Below are 23746 nucleotides of genomic sequence, written 5' to 3' on the forward strand. Positions count from 1 at the left end.
TGTTAGGAGTACGTTTCAGGCAATTTCAAGTGGATTGGTAGTGACTTTTTTTTTCCGTTTCGGTAGTGACGAAAAAAAAATTGGTGACGAATAAAAAAGTTGTTAGTGACGAAAAAAAAAATGTTCCCCCAAAAACCTGTTAGGAGTACGTTTCAGGCAATTTCAAGTGGATTGGTAGTGACTTTTTTTGTGAATTTTTTTTTCCGTTTCGGTAGTGACACTACCGAAACGAAAAAATAATTGTTCCCCCAAAAACCTGTTAGGAGTACGTTTCAGGCAATTTCAAGTGGATTGGTAGTGACTTTTTTTGTGATTTTTTTTTTCCGTTTCGGTAGTGACACTACCGAAACGAGAAAAAAACAATGTTCCCCCAAAAACCTGTTAGGAGTACGTTTCTGGCAATTTCAAGTGGATTGGTAGTGACTTTTTTTGTGAATTTTTTTTCCGTTTCGGTAGTGACACTACCGAAACGAAAAAAAAATTGTTCCCCCAAAAACCTGTTAGGAGTACGTTTCAGGCAATTTCAAGTGGATTGGTAGTGACTTTTTTTGTGATTTTTTTTTTCCGTTTCGGTAGTGACGAAAAAAAAATTGGTGACGAAAAAATTGGTGACAAAAAAAATTGGTAGTGACGAAAAAAAAAAAATTCCCCCAAAAACCTGTTAGGAGTACGTTTCAGGCAATTTCAAGTGGATTGGTAGTGACTTTTTTTGTGAATTTTTTTTTCCGTTTCGGTAGTGACACTACCGAAACGAGAAAAAAAATGTTCCCCCAAAAACCTGTTAGGAGTACGTTTCAGGCAATTTAAAGTTGATTGGTAGTGACTTTTTTTTTGGTCCCTAACATTAATCGAGCTCTGGACTTAGTAATTTTTTTTTCGTTTCGGTAGTGACACTACCGAAACGGAAAAAAAAATGTTCCCCCAAAAACCTGTTAGGAGTACGTTTCAGGCAATTCAAAGTTGATTGGTAGTGACTTTTTTTTTGGTCCCTAACATTCATCGAGCTCTGGACTTAGTAATTTTTTTTCCGTTTCGGTAGTGACACTACCGAAACGAAAAATAAAATGTTCCCCCAAAAACCTGTTAGGAGTAAGTTTCAGGCAATTTAAAGTTGATTGGTAGTGACTTTTTTTTTGGTCCCTAACATTCATCGAGCTCTGGACTGAGTAATTTTTTTTCCGTTTCGGTAGTGACAAAATGGTGTCACTACCGAAACGAAAAAAAAATGTGTTCCCCCAAAAACCTGTTAGGAGTACGTTTCAGGCAATTTAAAGTTGATTGGTAGTGACTTTTTTTTTGGTCCCTAACATTCATCGAGCTCTGGACTTAGTAATTTTTTTTCCGTTTCGGTAGTGATCAATGGTGTCACTACCGAAACGAAAAAAAAAATGTTCCCCCAAAAACCTGTTAGGAGTACGTTTCAGGCAATTTAAAGTTGATTGGTAGTGACTTTTTTTTTAGTCATTTTTTTTCCGTTTCGGTAGTGACACTTCCAAAACGAAAAAAAAAATGTTCCCCCAAAAACCTGTTAGGAGTACGTTTCAGGCAATATAAAGTTGATTGGTAGTGAATTTTTTTTTGGTCCCTAACATTCATCGAGCTCTGGACTTAGTCATTTTTTTTCCGTTTCGGTAGTGACACAATGGTGTCAGTACCGAAACGAAACGAAAAAAAAATGGTTCCCCCAAAAACCTGTTAGGAGTACGTTTCAGGCAATTTAAAGTTGATTGGTAGTGACTTTTTTTTTGGTCCCTAACATTCATCGAGCTCTGGACTTAGTAAATTTATTTTTTCACCATTGGGTCACTACCGAAACGAAACCGAAACGACAGTTAAATCCGAAAAAATCACTAAGTGTGTAGGCCAAAATCGTCCCCCCGAAAACCTGTTAGGAGTACGTTTCAGGCAATTTAGAGTTGATTGGTAGTACTTTGTATTGACACTTTTTTTGGTCCCTAACATTCATTGAGCTCTGGACTTAGTAAATTTATTTTTTCACCATTGGGTCACTACCGAAACGAAACAGAAACGAAAGTTAAATCCTAAAAAATCACTAAGTGTGGAGGCCAAAATCGTCCCCCCGAAAACCTGTTAGGAGTACGTTTCAGGCAATTTAAAGTTGATTGGTAGTGACTTTTTTTGTGGTCCCTAACATTCATCGAGCTCTGGACTTAGTACATTTATTTTTTCACCATTGGGTCACTACCGAAACGAAAGTTAAATCCGAAAAAAATCACTAAGTGTGGAGGCCAAAATCGTCCCCCCGAAAACCTGTTAGGAGTACGTTTCAGGCAATTTAGAGTTGATTGGTAGTACTTTGTAGTGACACTTTTTTTGGTCCCTAACATTCATCGAGCTCTGGACTTAGTAAATTTATTTTTTCACCATTGGGTCACTACCGAAACGAAACCGAAACGAAAGTTAAATCCGAAAAAATCACACAAAGTGTGGAGGCCAAAATCGTCCCCCCGAAAACCTGTTAGGAGTACGTTTCAGGCAATTTAGAGTTGATTGGTAGTACTTTGTAGTGACACTTTTTTTGGTCCCTAACATTCATCGAGCTCTGGACTTAGTAAATTTATTTTTTCACCATTGGGTCACTACCGAAACGAAACCGAAACGAAAGTTAAATCCGAAAAAATCACTAAGTGTGGAGGCCAAAATCGTCCCCCCGAAAACCTGTTAGGAGTACGTTTCAGGCAATTTAGAGTTGATTGGTAGTACTTTGTAGTGACACTTTTTTTGGTCCCTAACATTCATCGAGCTCTGGACTTAGTACATTTATTTTTTCACCATTGGGTCACTACCGAAACGAAACCGAAACGAAAGTTAAATGCGAAAAAATCACTAAGTGTGGAGGCCAAAATCGTCCCCCCGAAAACCTGTTAGGAGTACGTTTCAGGCAATTTAGAGTTGATTGGTAGTACTTTGTAGTGACACTTTTTTTGGTCCCTAACATTCATCGAGCTCTGGAGCTCAGGACATTCAAAGTTAAAAAATTCCACCTTACTGTGGACATGCATGCTTGAGATTTTTTTTTTTTTTAATGATTTGTAGTTTTGGAGATATTTAACTTTAAGCGCCCCATGTATTGTCGATGCGGCAATGGACATTTAAAGGCAGGGCTACAACTACATACTTACGCCTAGTAACCTCATTCATACTTTAAAATGTTCATCTTACTGTGGACATGTTTGCCTGAAAAGGAATCTTTGAAATGTTGCATAGTTTTAGAATTGTACTCCTTTAAAAGTTCAGAGATTTAGAATGGAGGCGGATGGAAGGTTTTGGGACCTCAAAAAAACACTTTCACCTAGAAACTCCATTCACAGTTCAAAAAGTCCACCTTACTGTGGACATCCATGCTTGAGATTTAAAAAAAAAAATCATTTGTAGTTTTGGAGATATTTAACTTCAAGCGCCCCATGCATTGTCGATGCGGCAATGGACATTTAAAGGCAGGCTTACAACTACATACTTACGCCTAGTAACCTCATTCATACTTTAAAATGTTCATCTTACTGTGGACATGTTTGCCTGAAAAGGAATCTTTGAATGTTGCATAGTTTTAGAATTGTACTCCTTTAAAAGTTCAGAGATTTATAATGCAGGCGGATGGAAGGTTTTGGGACCTCAAAAAAGCACTTTCACCCAGTGACTTTTTTTTTGGTCCCTAACATTCATCGAGCTCTGGACTTAGTAAATTTATTTTTTCACCATTGGGTCACTACCGAAACGAAACCGAAACGACAGTTAAATCCGAAAAAATCACTAAGTGTGTAGGCCAAAATCGTCCCCCCGAAAACCTGTTAGGAGTACGTTTCAGGCAATTTAGAGTTGATTGGTAGTACTTTGTATTGACACTTTTTTTGGTCCCTAACATTCATTGAGCTCTGGACTTAGTAAATTTATTTTTTCACCATTGGGTCACTACCGAAACGAAACAGAAACGAAAGTTAAATCCTAAAAAATCACTAAGTGTGGAGGCCAAAATCGTCCCCCCGAAAACCTGTTAGGAGTACGTTTCAGGCAATTTAAAGTTGATTGGTAGTGACTTTTTTTGTGGTCCCTAACATTCATCGAGCTCTGGACTTAGTACATTTATTTTTTCACCATTGGGTCACTACCGAAACGAAAGTTAAATCCGAAAAAAAACACTAAGTGTGGAGGCCAAAATCGTCCCCCCGAAAACCTGTTAGGAGTACGTTTCAGGCAATTTAGAGTTGATTGGTAGTACTTTGTAGTGACACTTTTTTTGGTCCCTAACATTCATCGAGCTCTGGACTTAGTAAATTTATTTTTTCACCATTGGGTCACTACCGAAACGAAACCGAAACGAAAGTTAAATCCGAAAAAATCACACAAAGTGTGGAGGCCAAAATCGTCCCCCGAAAACCTGTTAGGAGTACGTTTCAGGCAATTTAGAGTTGATTGGTAGTACTTTGTAGTGACACTTTTTTTGGTCCCTAACATTCATCGAGCTCTGGAGCTCAGGACATTCAAAGTTAAAAAATTCCACCTTACTGTGGACATGCATGCTTGAGATTTTTTTTTTTTTTAATGATTTGTAGTTTTGGAGATATTTAACTTTAAGCGCCCCATGTATTGTCGATGCGGCAATGGACATTTAAAGGCAGGGCTACAACTACATACTTACGCCTAGTAACCTCATTCATACTTTAAAATGTTCATCTTACTGTGGACATGTTTGCCTGAAAAGGAATCTTTGAAATGTTGCATAGTTTTAGAATTGTACTCCTTTAAAAGTTCAGAGATTTAGAATGGAGGCGGATGGAAGGTTTTGGGACCTCAAAAAAACACTTTCACCTAGAAACTCCATTCACAGTTCAAAAAGTCCACCTTACTGTGGACATCCATGCTTGAGATTTAAAAAAAAAAATCATTTGTAGTTTTGGAGATATTTAACTTCAAGCGCCCCATGCATTGTCGATGCGGCAATGGACATTTAAAGGCAGGCTTACAACTACATACTTACGCCTAGTAACCTCATTCATACTTTAAAATGTTCATCTTACTGTGGACATGTTTGCCTGAAAAGGAATCTTTGAATGTTGCATAGTTTTAGAATTGTACTCCTTTAAAAGTTCAGAGATTTATAATGCAGGCGGATGGAAGGTTTTGGGACCTCAAAAAAGCACTTTCACCTAGAAACTCCATTCACAGTTCAAACATTCCACCTTACTGTGGACATGCATCCTTGAGATGTTTTACTTTGAAATGATTTGTAGTTTTTGAAATATTTAACTTTAAGCGCCCCATGCATTGTCGATGGCAATGGATATTTAAAGGGAAAAGGGTACAAAGTTTGGCAGGCCAAGTTAACAAAAAAGTCAGAACCTCTGTGGTGCAATGGTTTAGATACAGGACTAGCAACCAGAAGGTTACCGGTTCAAATCCAACTAGAACAGGTTTCCAACTACTACCCGACTCTTGCACCTTTATCTGATCTTTCACTGAAGAGCGTGCAAGAGACCATAGAAAGTATGTGCCATGGTGGAGCAGTGGTTAAGATTCAGGCCTTGCATATTGAAGGTCCTGAGTTCAAATCCCGCAAGGACATCTTTCTAACTTTTACCTGGGGCTTTTACCTTTATCTAACCTTTCACTGAAGAGCACGCGTGTGGACAGCATGAGCATGAACCGTTGTGGTGCAGTTGTTTAGATACAGGGCTTGCAACCAGAAGGATCCTGGTTCAAATCCAGCCAGATCTTTTCTCCAACTTTTACCTGGCGCTTTTACCTTTATCTAATCTTTCAGTGAATAGCATGCAAGTGAACATGATAAGTAAGAACCACTGTGTCAATCTCAAGCATACATGTCCACAGTAAGGTGGATTTTTTAAATTGTGAATCAAGTTAAAGTATGTAGGAGCAGAGAGGTGCCAAAGTTTTCAGATGTACGTTTTAAAACTTAAATATCTCAAAAACTACAAAACATTTCAAAGTAAAAAGTTCAAGCATTTGTGTCCACAGTAAGATGAATTATAAAAAGTGTGAATGGAGTTTCTAGGTGAAAGCGTTGTTTGAGGTACCAAAACTATTAAGGGAGTACAATTCAAAAACTACGAAACATTTCAAAGATTCGAATTAAGGCAAACATGTTCACAGTAAGATGAACATTTTAAAGTTTGAATGGGGTTTCTGGGCGTAAGCATGTAGGACTAGTAGCCTGCCAAAGTTTGTACTTTTCCCCCTAACATCTGAAAAAAGAGTGACGGTCAATGGCAAAATGGACAAGAGTTTCTAGGTGAAAGTGTTTTTTTGAGGTCCCAAAGTCTTCCATCGGCCTTCCATATTTTTTTCCCTTTAAATGTCCATTTTGCCATTGTCCTACATACTTACACCTAGAGCCCCCATTCAAACTTTAAAATGTTCATCTTAACGTGGACATGTTTGCCTGAAAAGGAATCCTTGAAATGTTGCATAGTTTTAGAATTGTACTCCTTTAAAAGTTCAGAGATTTATAATGGAGGCGGATGGAAGGTTTTGGGACCTCAAAAAAATACTTTCACCTAGAAACTCCATTCACAGTTCATAAATTCCACCTCACTGTGGACATGCATGCTTGAGATTTTTTCTTTGAAATCATTTGTAGTTTTGGAGATATTTAACTTTAAGCGTCCAATGCATTGTCAGTGCGGCAATGGACATTTAAAGGCAGGCTTACAACTACATACTTACGCCTAGTAACCTCATTCATACTTTAAATTGTTCATCTTACTGTGGACATGTTTGCCTGAAAAGGAATCTTTGAAATGTTTAATAGTTTTAGAATTGTACTCCTTTAAAAGTTCAGAGATTTATAATGGAGGTCGATGGACGATTTTGGGACCTCAAAAAAACACTTCCACCTAGAAACTCCATTCACAGTTCAAAAATTCCACCTTAGTGTGGACATGCATGCTTGAGATTTTTTCATTTAAATCATTTGTAGTTTTGAAGATATTTAACTTTAAGCGCCCAATGCATTGTCAATGCGGCAATGGACATTTAACCCACCTTTCAGAATTTAGATGGAGAGTGAAAAAGTTCTTTAGGAGTTTTGAACCCTTAACAACCGGTTTAAAAATCACTGATTTATCTCACATGCTAGCTGGCATGGAAGATGCAACTAGGAATGTAATACTTAACTCGTCTTTTAGAATTTAGATGGAAAGTCAAAAATATTTTTTGGGTGTTTTGAACCCAGAACCTTCAGGTTATGAACCCCTGATTTATCATTTGAGCCATGGTTTGTACTCCTGACATCACATGCCATGCTAGCATGCAAGATGCAATTGAGAATGTAATGATTAACTGAGAACGTAATACTTCACCCACCTTTGAGAATTAAGACGGAGAGTGATTTTTTTCCTTCTGGAGTTTTGGTCAACCTTAAACCTTTAAAACCTTTAGAACCTTTAGAACCTTAGACCTTTAATAGAACCTTAAACCTTTCAAACCTTAAACCTTTCAAACCTTAAACCTTTAGACCTTTAAAACCTTAAACCTTTCAAACCTTTCAAACCTTTCAAACCTTTCAAACCTTTCAAACCTTTAGAACCTAAAACCTTTAGAACCTCTTAAACCTTTATCACTACTAATACTTTAACATCTTTAACACTTACAACTATCAATACTATCAACATTCCTAGTGATCCCACACTGTTTCTTCAGGAACAGTCCTTTCTAGTTATTATTATTGTTACACTATAATAGTATATATTCTAAACAAATAATAATAACTTACTTTGTTATACCTTGCTATTATTTCAAACTATTGTGCATCTCCTCTGCTGTATAAAATGTTCTTGCGTCTTTTCCTTCTACTGTATGTCAAATTCAAATTCAAAATAAATAAAAACAAGAATGACAAGTCATAATAAAGCCGCATGCGGCAGGCTTTTTTGGCCCCAATCTTGTCAACAACACAACATTTAACTACAAAGAAATGAAGATGACAAAAGACAGCTAATGGTTGTCAGGTGATGGACAATTAACACGTTGCAGAATGAATGAAAGATGCAATCAGAGTGATGCACAGCGAGCCACACAGTATAGGCAAAATAATAATAGTATTGAAATAGTAACTTTAAGGCTACTAATCATTTATAGAGTTCTCAACGGGCCTGAAAATGAAGGCTCGGCCCTAACTGGGCCCGACTGGGCCGGCCCGGGGCTCGGCCCGAACCCGACTATTGCCATCATGTTAGGCCCAAAACCCGAAAAAAAAGAAAAGAAGATTTTTTGTTTTATTAAATATTTTTAATATTATTATTCTGTTCTGAATATATATGTATCTATTATGAAGATGGCGCTGACGGCAGCGGACATTAACTTACACTGTGCTTACACTGTGCTGATTTAAATGAAGTTAAATCCTTATCTTGCTCACGCACCTCTGTGCAATGTGATGCATCGTCTGCATTTCTCTGCCTCTCTCGACCGAGTCTTTGTCTCCCCCCCCCCCCCCTGACTGTTTGAGACCGACTCAAGACTGTTGTTAACCTATTAGCTTAAGTTTACACGCGTTGGGTGAACACTTTTATAATACTGAACTAAACGCGGGTGGATTACATTGTATTGTGAAAATCAGAAAGCACCGTTTCTGCCACTTGTGTAACTTAACGCAACACGACGGCATAGAGCACGCCGGTCAGTTATCGTAACTCACAAAAACACATTGAACAGCCTGTTATACCTTCAAATTAAAACCATCTGAAAACGTCAACAACGACACATGTGTAGTGTACTGCGTGTATGCACGTTCTCGCGCGTGGCTTGCTATATATGGAAAACTCGCTCCTGCGTTCTTCAATTGATTTCTGAACGAACCTGACCACTGAATGTACACTATTGTTGAAGGCTGGTGTACTGTAGACCGAAATTGCCGTGGGTTTTTGTATTAAAAGGGCCCTTGATATGGATGCATCATGCGGTAGGCAGTAGCCCTGAAACATGAATATGAACCATGGCTACATATGCGGAAATGGATTACAAGAACGCTCGTCCCCAAACACACTCGCCCGGGTCTAATCCGGCGGCCTCTGTCCGCGAAATGAATGGGGGTGAGTGTGTTTTGGGGCGAGTGTTCTGTTTACCTCGCCCAGAATCGCTTTTTTTTTACTCTCTCTCACATGGTTAATACATTTGATTTTGGGATGTACAATACATGAAAATTACGGGATTAATAACGCAACTTGCGTCGAGAACTAATGGAGAGTGGACATTACCGCGTTTGGCTAAAAACAGTTAGTAACATCATACAAGCATACAAGCTAACTATTAGCCAAATTCGGCTAGCACTCAGACGAATCCACTGAGAGAGGCGTGTCTAGTCCCATAGCTTGGGAGGACGAGTATCCCATTGGCTTAAACGACAGCCAATCACGCAAAAAAAGTGTTGCAAACATGAATACATGTCGGAAATCTGTCGGGTCAGAGTCAGACTGAATACAGAGCCGCTATGCTTTTCAGCATGCGGCTAAAAAGAGTCAAATTCCTCATACAGTAGTATGTGAACAATACAGCACCTGGCCAATAAACTGTTTCTGATTCTGAGAATTGAGAAAGCACAACCTATAGAAATGCTTTTACTGTAGGTCTTTAGAGGACTGAAGATGCTTATGAAAAAAATCTATGCCCGAATAAACTGTTAAAAATAAATGAAAATCTACCCTGTCCAAATCCACTGTGCCATGGTGTTTGCCCAGAGCGAAGGCAAACCCAGCTGCGTGAATATGAACGCTTAAAGGCATAGTTCACCCCAAAATGACTTATTTTCTATCAATTAGTCACCCCAAGGAACCGCTGCCTACCGGTACCCTGCAACGAAAACTACAAAAATATCCACAAATTCAAGTCTCCATGGGGGTGACTAATCGATAGAAAAAAGTATTTTTTTGGGTGAACTATCCCTTTAATATTATTATTCAACCCTTACGGGTGATCACTTCCGGGCTATTTAATCTGTGAACACATGTATCCATCACACACACACACACACACAGACACAGACACAGACACAGACACAGACACACACACACACACACAGACACACACACACACACACACGCACACACACACACACACACGCGCGCACACACACATACACACAACATAGATTGGCTATTTTCGGTGCACGTCTGCACGACACCGGCATGCAACTAAGAATAAATCAACCATAACTCAAACCCCAACCTCTAAACCTAAACTCTATGCCTAATCCTAACCCTAACCCTAATCCGAATCTGTTCCTAGTGAGGACCAGGAAAATGGTCCACACAATGTCTATTTCTCAAATTCTATTATACTTGTGGGGACATTTGGCTCTTACAAGTATAGTAATACACACACACACACACACACACACACACACACACACACACACACACACACACACACACACACACACCAGAGGTGTGTATTTATAGCTTAGTGACGGGTCGTTGAAAGGGGAGTTTTTCTTGTGGCCCATTGGGGACTCGGTGCAGGGGCGCTAGAGCCTAGCCTGCTGTGTATTAATAGCCTGTCTGTTCACCAGGCCCTCGAATATATTATGTCCATATGTCTGTCTGTCTGTCTGTCTGTCTGTCTGTCTGTCTGTCTGTCTGTCTGTCTGTCTGTCTCTCCAGCTAACCTGCCCTTTACCAATTCCGCCTGCTGTTACAGTGACATTACACAACTCTTCTGACCTTGCTGAACCCATCCCACTGTAGATTTAATACTAAAGGATTTAACAAAAGAGGCTCATCATGTCAGGGTTAATTCAGAACCCTGTGATTTTTCATCGCAACGTTCTATCGCTTTGAGGTCATACTGTGTAATAACGTTACATTTATTTTTGTGATACCTCCGTTGTCATTACAGCCTTTGTCTATATGGAAGGACCACTAACAAAATGAATGCTGCAGCGTCCTATGTGCCCAAGGATAATTTGGAACACAATGAGTTGTCAGAAACTGTATTCATACAAAATACTAAATTAAATACATTTCCGGTACATTTCCGGTACATGTCATTTAAAAATAGTGTTTAGAGAAGTTGTCAAAAACAAATTCATGTGGAATGGTTATTGTGAAAATACCAGTAAGATTATATTTACAAAAAACCTGTATTTAATTTAAAAGGTTACACAGTATGACTTTAAATGTATGCTCCGTCGTACCATGGTGCCGATCTACAAGTTCACACTGTGTCAGAGTTGCACAGCTGTGCCAAACATTTTTTACTTCAATGTATATAAAAAGCACAAATCCGTTTTTTAAGTCAGGCTTCTTGGAAAAGATTCAAAGTGTACTATGGAGTGAAGAGATACTACTTGTGATTTTTACAAACTGACTCATAGACATAAAATCACTGATGTATAAAAGTATTCTTGATACAGTTTCTGCTACTTTGGAATTAGCTAGACATCACATGCAGCCACATTGTTATTACCAAATACAATGCTATTAACTATACAATATGCTTAACTTGTGTCTTTTTCACTTGAAATAAAGGCCCAAGCTGGAAACCCTACACAGCCAAATCCTCCTCAGCGTTAATTTACCCCTTAGGGGTCCATTTGGTTCCATTTGTAGACTCTGACTTAAATGAACGCTGAGGACTTTACTGTGTACTCAATCTGTTCCTATGAACCAAGCTCTGCTCCAAAACTACAGCTGTCTGTGATCCGTGAGCTAGCTAGTTAGTTAGTTACAGTAGTTAGTTAGTGACTGTCCATTGAGTGGCATAACAAATACTTGTATGTTACACAGCAGCACATGTTCAGTATGACACAAACTACACAATGGCTACATGACCAGGGGACTTGAGCACATCATTTGATACTATGCCAGGCAGGTGTCTGTCTATCGTGTATTTTTAGCCAAAGTTAGGATCTATCGGAAGTCCTGGGAAACTTTAACATCCAAATGACTCAGCACTGCCTAATACTGTAAGTCTGTTCTGTCTGGCCTCTGTTGCTCTGTTCCCATGATTGGATTTTTATTTCAGTGACACAGTCATACTTCCCCAGTGTGTCTAAAACTTGGGCTTGGGGCCAAGAGAGGGGACCCCCTGCACTTAAAATAGGGTCCTTTGAATAAATCTGTGTCAAAGTAAACAACTACAGTAACAACAAGAAACCTTCTTCCTGTGAGCTGTTATTGACCTGCGTCAAGAGCTGGTTGACGCCTGTCAGCCACAAGAGGGCTAAATATTGTTTGTAACCCTGTGTGCCTACAAAGGAAATCTAAAACCAACCTGGATTACATTTTCATGCATTTTAAATATTGCGTATATTTTTCCTGTGCTCTCTTTCTGCCCTCAGTTGTGTATGACAGAAACGTGATGCTGGCAGAGTGGGGGAGGGGAGGGCAACCCATGAGTATGGGCTGGAGAGGTGACTGACTGGGACAGGGAACACAGAGTTCTAAAGCCGTCTTGACTCTATCATACAGACAGGCAGGGAAACCCTTTCATGAACTCTGGATTAAGAGCGTCTGCTAAATGCTTAAACTGTAAACATGGTACATATCACATACAAAGTCATCTCAAAGTTATCGTCTGGTTACATTTGTACACACTCTGAGTTGCAAACGGATACATTTAACAGTGAGGACTTTGCTGTTGTGTATATCAAGTGAATGGAGCTAGAAGGGGAGTGGAGCTCAGTTTAAGAAGCAGCATTTGAAGAGCTTGTTTGCTAAATTAAATATTTACTCCTTAAACTGCAAGTTCATGGGTCAGATATATCAATAAAAAACAAAGGATGTGTTTCTCAATGGAGGACTTTAGTTTGCTACAGTAGTTTCGCCGCATACGCTAACTACAGTAGATCTACAAGTCAGTACCATGATCTAAAAAAATCCTACCTCTTATTTATGACTGGACATCTTCGTGCTCCTCCTTTGCTCTCATAGCATATCAATAGTCCATATAACCAGAGAACTGAGACCCATGTTTGTAGTAAATGATTAGATTAGGATTCAGATTACTTTATCCCAAGAATGGCAATTCACCTGCAGCCTACCCAGTGTGCTTAGACTGGTAGCCTAGTTGAGTGGTTCTCGACCTGCGGGTTGGGACTCCCAGGGGGGTCCCCAAATGATTTTTGGGGGTCCCCAGATGATAAGCTTAATGTGCAACATTGTTTTCTCACTCAACAGTAAACAAACCAACATACAGTATACGTGTATACAGGGTATCTGCACATTTCTAAAGTGATAATTTAAGGACTTTTAAGAACTTTTTTAATACAGTACTCCAAAAAAATAAGACTAGAGTCAAAAGTAATCAACCAACTATACTATAAAGATTTCCAAACATTGGCCAAATTGTGAAATATTACCTGAGAAGAGAGACAAAATTATGAAAATAGTCAATCTACATGCTCACAATGCCTCGCGATCACCTAGCATGTAGATCGACTATTTTCACTATATTTATCTGTGGAAACTAGTCAAACTAAATGTAATGCCTCAACTCCTACAATTCCAAGTGCTTGTCAGGGTGGGGGGGGTCCCCAGTTCAAATATGATTATTTTGGGAGGTCACGTTCTGAAAAGGTTGATACTGGCTTAGTTGAGTGGTTCTCAAACATTTCAAGGCCCCCAAATAGATATGTATTGGCTGCGAACCCACTTTAGAGACAATTTTGTGCCTATGCTGAACTTAGGTCAAGATTCAATTGATCCCCTGAGCAAGCAGGCATGCTCTATTAGCTCAATGGTCAAAATGTCTGCACTTGTGCAGGAAACCGGGTTCAAATCCGGGGTAGAAGAGGAAAGTTATATACGTAGTTACATAGTCCAGCTTTAAGTCACAGCATTCTTCATGCTAACGACATTGAGCACATGTAACATCTGTTTTGGGGTTAAACGATCAATCGAAATATGCGATTAATAAAATGATATTTTAGTTGTAGAATAATCGGTTTAGTGATGTATATTACCATGTAAATAGCCTATTTATGTGTTATTTACAGCTTTGTCTTTGTGACATATATAGAATCAACCTTATTGTCACATCACAGGTTTACAGTTACTTGTAAAGAAGTGGGGGAAATTAAATTCTGCGCAAGCAAATACATGAAAACATAAAAGGACTGCTAGGTAATCATTCAGCAATTTCAAGATGTCTGGGTTCAAATAGCATATGAGCATGTACTATCATTCTTTACTTTATTACCTACCTTATGCAGTCATTTTATGTTCTAAGTTAACACATCGGGTGCCAAACACGGTCTGAACCGTGTGTTTACTTAGTGGCGGTTCCGAAGCTTCGGTGCCGTTCACGGTCTGAACCGTGATTTCAGTATTTTTGTTTTTTTCGTTTTTCTCCGCGCGGGCGGGGCTAGAGCAGCTCTGGGAGCACCCATTGTAATCCTGCGAAGGAAGTGCCAGATCGCTCACCGGAAACACTTTTTTTTCCCCCATCCGCTTCCTGTCTATTTCCTACTTTGAAACGCCTATATCTCCAAATCTGTTTCCTGTGGGGAAAAACGGTCATGAGCGATGCGCGATCCCCCCCCCGTTGTAACCCGCGAGTGGAATGTTATGGTTCCAGCCTGTAGCCAGGCTCATGGCAGAACATGAATCGATGCTTTTTTTTGCGTGGATTTGCTTGTAACGCACGCGGACATTTTAAACAGCAAAGCACAGTCAATGGGGAGAATGCTGGCACCCACGGTAAGTTGTTATGAAAAAATGCTGGCACCCGATGTGTTAATATCGTTTGAATAATCGAAGATAATGGACAGATTAAACAACCACAAAAATTATAATTTGCTGCAGCGCTAGATCAGTACCAAACAAACATGAAGCTGCAGCATAAGGTGAAAAGTAAAATCCTCAGCATCTCATGGGTCCATTTAGTTGCACTTGTGTGCTTGATTGTGCAACATGCTTTGAGCGGCTATTGAGCCCTAACTCACCTTGTTGACGGGTATCACCAGGAACGCCCCTCCTCCGCTGGATTCCACGATAACCGCCAGGAACTTGGGGTTGACGGCGCAGAACGTGCTGTCCCACGTCACCTTGGAAACGCGGATGTCGTCGTACATCTGCTCGGTCTTGACACTCTGGCCGAAGACATGGCGGAACTTACTCTGCCGTACAATGCTGCGACTCATCGCTGTGTTGATCATAGAACACATGGAAGCAGGAAAACAAGACCGGTCATAAAGGCAAGTAAGGCAGTGAGGAAGAAGTTATATGGCTGCTTATATCTAACTTTGATATTTTACCATCACTTATAATACTTCTACAATACATTGTGATATTTGACAGCTTGTAAGAGCCTAGATGTCTCTATTGCTGTTGTTGGTACAGCCTGTCTTGTTATGGTTCAGTTTGTCCTTGAAGCAGCTACAGTACAACCATGATCTCTGCCCTGTGCTCGAGGCAGAACTACCGTACCACTGACATTGAGTGTTATTGTACTTCTCCCCATGATATCATGTACATAAAGCTTAACTCATCGCCACCCAGAATATTGTCTCGATTGCTGGATCAATTGCTGATTGATCCAGAATTCCACGACAGCAGGATGGGGTGAGAATTGAGTGGGAGTGGGATTGGGGAAAACAGTCTATACAGGATTAGGAAAATCATAACTGAGTCTAAAAAAAAGAGTTTCAATAATTTTCAGCAAACATTCATCAATGAGTGGCAACAGTGGAAGCCATTGTTCCACACGTCACACATTCAGACACACATCTTTCAGTAGGAAATGTTGAACATTAGTCTTATGGTTTGCACTGAGGAAAAGATGTTAATGAACATATTAAATTCGGTCTGACACACTTTAAGTTCAAGCTGCTTTCTCATGTACTTTATTTATAATAACTAGATAGTGATACAAATAAAAATGCATTGTTCATTCAATAAGCTGCGGTTTTACCAGTTCAAATCGTATGGAGATTTGCTTTCAAGTCTTGAGCCAAGTTGAGTCTTAAAGCAGTCTCACAGCAGAGGAGACCAAGTTAAGTTGCAAGTCGTGACTTTCACATACCAGACCATGCTGTAATTGGTGGTCTAGCGTGTTTAGGCCATTGACTATGGTTCGTTTCTTTTCAAGGAAGCCATTGGATTCCATTAATTCCAGTATGGTATGACATTTTTAAGATGGGGTATTATAATGGCGTGGCTATATAGATCTCAGATGTGGATCATGTGTGGAACATATATATACACATATAACACATATATAACATATATAACACATATAATGCGCGCGCGCACACACACACACACACACACACACACACACACACACACACACACACACACACACACACACACACACACACACACACACACACACACACACACACACACACACACACACACACACACACACACACACACACACACTTCCAGGCAGCTTGCCTCCGACGACCCATGCCATCCTACTATAATTCTAGTAAGCTGACGGTGGGTGGGTGGATGGATGGGGTCTTGGGTCTCCGATCAAACTGCGCATGCGTCGTTGTGTGCCAGGTTTCGCGAGAGAAACAAGCAGCGAGGTCTATGAAAACGAGGCCAAACCAAACGAACCCTATAACACCAACATTGGCCCTAAAGCGCTTACAATCGGCGGACATGGCAACACCGACTCTACACCATAGACCCCGCCCACTCTCTGCTGTGGAAAGTAAACACTCCAGATTTGTTTCCCCACACACGATGCACATTAGCTCCATAAAGAACGGTTCTATGTCGTTCTCTTCCAGGATCGGGCGAACGTCCGCCAAGGCTCCGCTGTTTACCCTTTTGTATACATCGTATCCCAAAACTAATGGTAGATTCTAAACCGCACGGATGTTTAAGGTTTGGTCGGCTGCATAATATTTTAGGTCGCCAGCGAAACTACCCGTTTAAATCGCTTATTTAGTCAACCTGTGGCCATGTTTCCCATTGTAGCCAAACCGGGAGCAGTAGTGGCAGCGGACGTAGGGTTTTTTTCCGGGTTCAATGGGAAACATGGCCACAGGTTTCGCGAGAGAAACAAGCAACGAGGTCTATGAAAACGAGGCCAAACCAAACGAACCCCATACCACCAACATGCAACCTGATAATAATGTCCAAAGCATGTCTGTGTATGTTTACATCCATTACTGTGTTGGCGTTAGTTGGGATTAATGTTTATTAGCCAAACCAAGTTACTATGAGCCGTTAGCGTGATGCTAAGCTAACGGACGTTTGGCGCTAGCATGCGGCTAACGCTAATGCTAACGTCGTCATCGTGACTTAATCAACAATGTAAACGTTTCATCAACACACTTTATGAACCTTACTGTGGTTAATATTATCAGTGCTACCCAAGTAGTCCATTGAAAAGTATTATTTTGGTGTATTTTGTGTATTGTAACTTGGACACTGTAACTTAATGGTAGCTGGGGCGACGCGTTGTTGGCTCATGGTTCAGAATGCCTCATGGGTATTGTAGTCATTTTCTGCTATTTCGGTTCTACTGTGATAGACTGTGCTACATTACCTGCTGTTTAATTGTGAATCATATATGCTATGAATATATGGTAATACAATGTTTATTTTCCTGTATTTCCAGGTTTATGACCTGAGTCATCTATGACCTGTGTGTCATCTGTGTGTCCAGTACTTTGTACTGTGTTGGTTAAAAAAGACAAAACACGAGTTGTGACAAAGACGTGTGATTCTCTGATTAATGTTGTTAGTGGTGTAAAATGCCATCAAAAATATACTCAAGCCTGCTGCAGGGCAACAGAAAATAGCAAGCCTATTTTGCTCTTTTATATAGCAAATTTTTATATATATACGAGGGGACGCGCGCCCTTCACCGGGTATGGTGAGTGAAGGGCGCCCTTCACCGGGTATGGTCTAGTAAATATAAACAAGGCAAATAATGGTCTACGTTTTTGTACGATATGGTCCTTTAGGTCCGGCTCGAGTCATTTGAACCCTAGTGTACCTATTCTGGGGGGAAACATTCAGCAGAACATTGGATCAGTGTAACATAGTATATACTTACATGTATAAAAACTCATTTTTTTCAAGGTTTTAAAGAACAAAATACTATAACATTTTCTTTTACATTGTTCTTTTGTATTAATGTTATATTATCATTAAAACGTGGTGTTTTGGCAATTATTCGGGGGCCCACTTGCAATACCCTAGCAGCCCATCCAAACAGTGGTCCCCAGCCCACAGGTTGAGAATCAGTGGTGTAGAGGGACAAAAGGAGCAGCACTGGTATAGAGTAGTGGTTCCCAAACAGTGGGTGGGGACCATTTGTGTTTCGTGGACCCATTTTTATGGGGTTTTATCCCTTTTTTACTTCTTCTTATTTTTTATTATAAAATACATTACAAAAAAACGTAGTGTAGGTGGGGTTGGCGAAAGGGCCTACTCTGTGTGGTGTTTGCATGTTCTCCCCGTGTCTCCTAGGGTAGTTAATACCCTCACAAAAACATGTAGTAATCCTGGTCGCTATACCGCCTCCCCCATGACAGCCGGGGCGCCTGATGGAGGGGAAAGGAACTGGTTGGAATAATGTGTTCCTTCCACGCGCTACGTCCTACTGGGAAAACTCCCCCCTGTCAGATGACAAGAAGGTCAGTTGGCTCTCATGCATTGAAGGAGGCATGAGCTCGGCTCTGGGCTCCCTAGGCTGGCGGGGGGAGTGTAGCGCCCAGGATCACTTAGATAATTGGCACCGGGTTAAAAAGGGTTATAAAATTGTGGGATAAAAATTAAAAAAAAGTAGTGGTGAAAATAGCAGAACTACAAGCGCACAACACAACGCATCGCGATGTCTTCCCGGGAAGACATCAAATGGGAACCACTGGTATAGAGCATATAAGTACAGTATGTATGGTGTAAGTGGTTAAGTCTCTACCAACTACAGCCCTGGTCTCATCATGTAAAGCGTCCTCTTTTTCCAGAGTTTTCCTGTTCTGCATGTAAGGACAGTAAAAAGTGACCCCTAAAGTATCCCCTAAAGGATAACAGAATATCTTTAATCTCTGCTACGCTGTTACCTGTACTTCTAACTTATGTTATGCAGGATAGTAAAACTCTTTGCTTTCCTTGCTTTGTTTCTCTGCTGCTGAACATCTTTAGGGTAGCTTTTGATTTTGACACATCGTGTCTATTTTTGCTGTGTCATTATTATGTTCCCCGAGGATACAGAATGAGTAGTAGAGCTGTGCTAATTACTTTTACTTAAACAGTTCTGCAACACAGTTAACACATTTCACAGCCATGTCTGATACTGGTCTATAGTCATTTTGTACCACTATGGATCTATTTTGTTTTGTTGCAATAGATACTCTATTTAAAAGCTATTATTAATACATGAGGGTTTGTTTTAACTCTCTACTGTGCTATTACAGTACGTTGTTGTTCTTGTCATCTTGCTGTTATGCTGTTGTCCCCGGCAACAGGCCAGAGAGGCTATAAGCCTCAGGAAAAAAAAAGAAAATACACAGGAGGCATTCTCGAACTATGATAGACATCAGTGCAGATATTAATAGCCGATTGTCCCACCAAACACTGTGTGAGAGCCAAATTTCAAAGAGACACAAGACACAGTGGAAAAACCCAGAACCAGAATGCAACCTCATGTCACAAACAAAGACGCTGTAACTTTGTTCCACGTTTCCTTAGAACCAAATGGAACCAAGTGGAACAAATGGACCGAACGGGGCAGACGTTTGCAAAAAAGCAGATCTGCAAGCTCACGACACGTGTTGTGAGCTTATAGATTGGCTATTTTCGGCAAGAGCTTTGGTGTAGAGGGGGAAAAGAAGGAGACTGAAGTATAGAACCCTGGGGGACCCCAGTTTTAATCTAAAGAGTTATTTCACTTTATAACACTTCTGCGGTCATTTTAACAAATACTTGGGCTTTTGTGTACACCCCAGACAGTTTTCATGTTGCTTGATTCAATATTTTGATATTTGACATTCATTTAATCAGACACGCCCCCTTCCTATATACTGTTAGTCCATTGAACTTCAAACTACATTTTTTCATTGAGTTTAAACTCATTGAAAACCCACGTCCTTGGTTCTGGTGACTTATATTGTCCTTCGATTGTGTGAGGGCACCATGTTTTGAAAAAAGTAGCTGAAAGAACACACATTAGATTCTATTCTAATGTGTGTTCTTTCACACATTAGATTGCATTTTCACATGCGAGTTAGAAGGACAATATCAGTCACCAGTACCAGGGATGTGTTTTCAATAAGTCTAACATAGTTAGAAGTTCAATGGACTTATATAGGATGGGGGTGTGTCTGATGAATTGAATATCAAACAGTGGTGGAAGAAGTACTTAGATATTTTACTCAAGTAAAAGTATCAATTCCACAATGTGAAAATACTCTGTTACAAGTAAAAGACCTGTGTTCAAAATGTTACTTGAGTAAAAGTACAAAAGCTTTGGCATCAAAATGTACTTAAAGTACCAAAAGTAAAAGTACTAAAATGTTTGAAAATAGCCTATGCATAAAATAGGGCTGAAGTGGTTAATGTGTGTTTCATAATATAATATATATATAACTAAGTTTTCAAATAATTGTTGTGGAGTAAAAGTACAATATTTGTCTCTGAGATGTAGTGGAGTAGAAGTAGAAGTATTGAAATTTGAAAATACTCCAGTAAAGTAAAAGTACCTCAAAATTGTACTTAAGTACAGTACTTGGGTAAATGTACTTAGTTACTTTACACCACTGATATTAAATATCTAAATATTGAATCACGCAACTTAAAAACTGTCTGGGGTACCCACAAATGCCTGAGTAGATGTTGAAATGATCCCAGAAGTGTTTTAAAGTTAAAGGTAGGGTGTTAAATAGCTCTATATTCTGATAGTACTCATTGCTATAGAGTGTTTGTTCAGTTAAAGGAGTCTCCCATGTGTCTCCAGCTCTTTATTAAACAGAAAATGCATGTTCAGTGCTCTCTCCTGATTGGCTTAAATGTTGTGACCTGAAAATGTACTATATTATGTTTACTAAAGAGACCCCTGTGACCGAACAAACGCTCTGTAGCAATGATTACTATCAGAATATAGTACTTTAACCTTTTTAACAAAAACAAAAATCACTTACCCTTCCTTTAAACACCCCTTTGAGTGGTTAAACACAAACAGTGATGGGATCATGACACCTACGTAAGTGATGTGATGTGACACTTCACCCACCGAGTGGAATGTGAAGTTCACAGCGTACGATTGGTAAATCTAACATATGCATCTGAAATATGACTTTATGACCACATGGACGTATATAGTGTTGACCAGTGGTGTAAAGTAACTAAGTACATGGACTCAAGTACTGTACTTGAGGTATTTTTTTACTTTACTGGAGTTTTCCAATTTGCAGTACTTTTACTACTCCACTACATCTCAGGGCAAATGTTTTACTTTTACTCCAGTACAATTATTTGAAAACTTTAAGTTAATAGTTACTTTGTAGATTTTGATTATTATTACAAAACATACATTAACCACTTCAGCCCTATATACATGTTGGCCATTTGAAAATAGCAGATCTACAAGCTCACAATGCGTCGCGATGCGATGCACTGTGAGCTTGTAAATGGTGCATTTATATGCTATTTTCAAAAGATGTGTATACATTGTATACATTTGAAAACTTTTGAAATGGGACATTCTGCATAATGAATACTTTCTACTTTTGTACTTTAAGTATATTTTGATACCAATACTTTTGTATTCCGGACTTTTACTTGTAACAGAGTATTTTCACATTGCAGTATTGATACTTTTACTTAAGAAAAAAACGTGAGTACTTTTTCCTCCACTGAATTTGAAATATGACTTTATGAGCACATGGACGTATATAGTGTTGACACTAAAGGCCCAAATCAGAAGTAGGCCGGTTCCACTCCCTGAAGGCACTTGGTAACTGGGTCAAAACTCCTCTTTTGGAACTGTGGATGACCATGAACCACCACCACCTGGCATGGCTGGCAACCAATCACAGCGGGTTTCAGAACACCTGCGTTTTTATAAGTGGGAATAAAAAAATTGGGGGGAAAAAATATATACACATACTGATACAGTATATATTTAACCACATGAACCATAGTGTCGCTATTCTGGGCATGTCGTAATAGGCAGACATGCAGGAAGAATTGGTGAACATATGGCAACGATATTGTTGTTAAAGAGATGGTGGTGTAGAGGTAAAAAAGGAGGGGGGCAAGAATAGACCCCGGACAACAAAAGGGTGTAAGTGGCAATTAATGTGGATCTAGATCCAGATTATGACAAACATAATCAAGGAGGATTGCAACCTCACATACCCTTTTATTTTGCCCCAAAAACAAACATGGATTATGAGGTGAGAGCAGAGAAATTGGTCTGCTTATTTGCTTGGATCTGTACACAGACATTCTGTATGTCCAATAACTAGTTCTTTCAAATGTTATGTTTCAACATGTCAGTTATGTTGTGTATTACTGTTATGCTGTGTATTTCCAAGAGGCTTTATAGTGTTGGCACACTGTCAGTCAAATTAACTTCCCTTGGTCAATAAATACACCATGGAATGGGAAGGACACCATGTGCATTGATTTCTAATCCCCATACGTCTCGCCTTCGGGATCGAACATAATAAATAAAGTGCTTTGTGTTTAATGGAAGTTTGTATCTGCTCACACACTGCTCAGATCCCAACCCCCCCTCCCTCTCCCTCTCCCTCTCCCTCTCCCTCTCTCTCTCTGGCAGAGTGAAAGAATGACACGGCCACTTTCCTAATATAGACATGCCACACTGCCCTGTAGGCTACACTGTCCAAAGCCTGAGTGTTCATTTCCCCCCCTGAGAGCGTACCGGTGGAACCAAAATGGACCCTTTGCACACCCTCGGAGCTACGACTCAGGATTTCAGAGTGCATATATAGCACCCTGTCCAACCAGGCTCTTCCTTCCACAACCCTCCAGCTCTTTTAAGTTAACGATAGGGCAAAAATGTTGACACATTTTGTCCAGAACTTACAGGCACTAACCTGATTACAAGCGCACATAAAGAGAGATAAGTAGAGAGACAGATTCTAAGTTATTGATGATCATGAGAAAGTATAGTTATTGAGAGGGGGTGGGTTGGGGTGGGTTGGGGTCAGGTGGTGGAAAAAGTACTCAAATGTTTTACTTAAATAAAAGTATCAATACTGCAATGTAGAAGTACTCTGTCGCAAGTAAAAGTCCGGAATTCAAAATTTACTTGAGTAAAAGTACAAAGGTATTGGTGTCAAAATGTACTTAAAGTACCAAAAGTAAAAGTACTAGAATGTTTGAAAATAGCCGATCTACAAGCTCACAACGCGTCGCACAGCGACGCGTTGTGTATTTTCAAATAGCCTAGGTATAAAATAGGGCTAGAGTAGTAAATGTATGTTTTATAACGTAATCATTTATATCTGCAAAGTAGCTAGTAGGCTAACTAAAGTGTTCAAATAATTGTAGTGGAGTAAAAGTACAATAAATTTGCTTCTGAGAGGTAGTGGAGTAGAAGTAAAAGTACTGTTAATTGGAAATACTCCGGTAAAGTAAAAGTACCTCAAAATTGTACTTAAGTACAGTACTTGAGTAAATGTACTTAGTTACTTTACACCACATGGTTGGGGTGGGGGTCTCCCCTCTCCCTGGTGTACAGCATGTCGTGCTCAGTTCAGAAGCCCACGACAGCTGCCACCACGACTCTGAGGACTATAGTATGAGAGAAAAGTGCAGTGTCACACAACAACTGTCCC

At 39.7% G+C, this 23746-nt stretch overlaps 1 protein-coding gene across 1 annotated transcript in view; it reads right to left on the reverse strand.

The window, feature by feature from the left end:
* The window catches only part of coro6 (coronin 6), a 68346-nt gene that overhangs the window by 43811 nt on the left and 789 nt on the right, over positions 1–23746 (reverse strand). Inside the window, exon 2 of the mRNA XM_084073309.1 lies at positions 14918–15117. Coding sequence (XP_083929435.1) covers positions 14918–15115 — 198 coding nt within the window. The 5' untranslated portion in view covers positions 15116–15117. The remainder of the gene's footprint in view (positions 1–14917; positions 15118–23746) is intronic.

The sequence above is a fragment of the Gymnoscopelus microlampas genome (genome assembly GCF_963454915.1).
Source record: "Gymnoscopelus microlampas genome assembly, chromosome: 12".
NCBI classification, from domain to species: domain Eukaryota; kingdom Metazoa; phylum Chordata; class Actinopteri; order Myctophiformes; family Myctophidae; genus Gymnoscopelus; species Gymnoscopelus microlampas.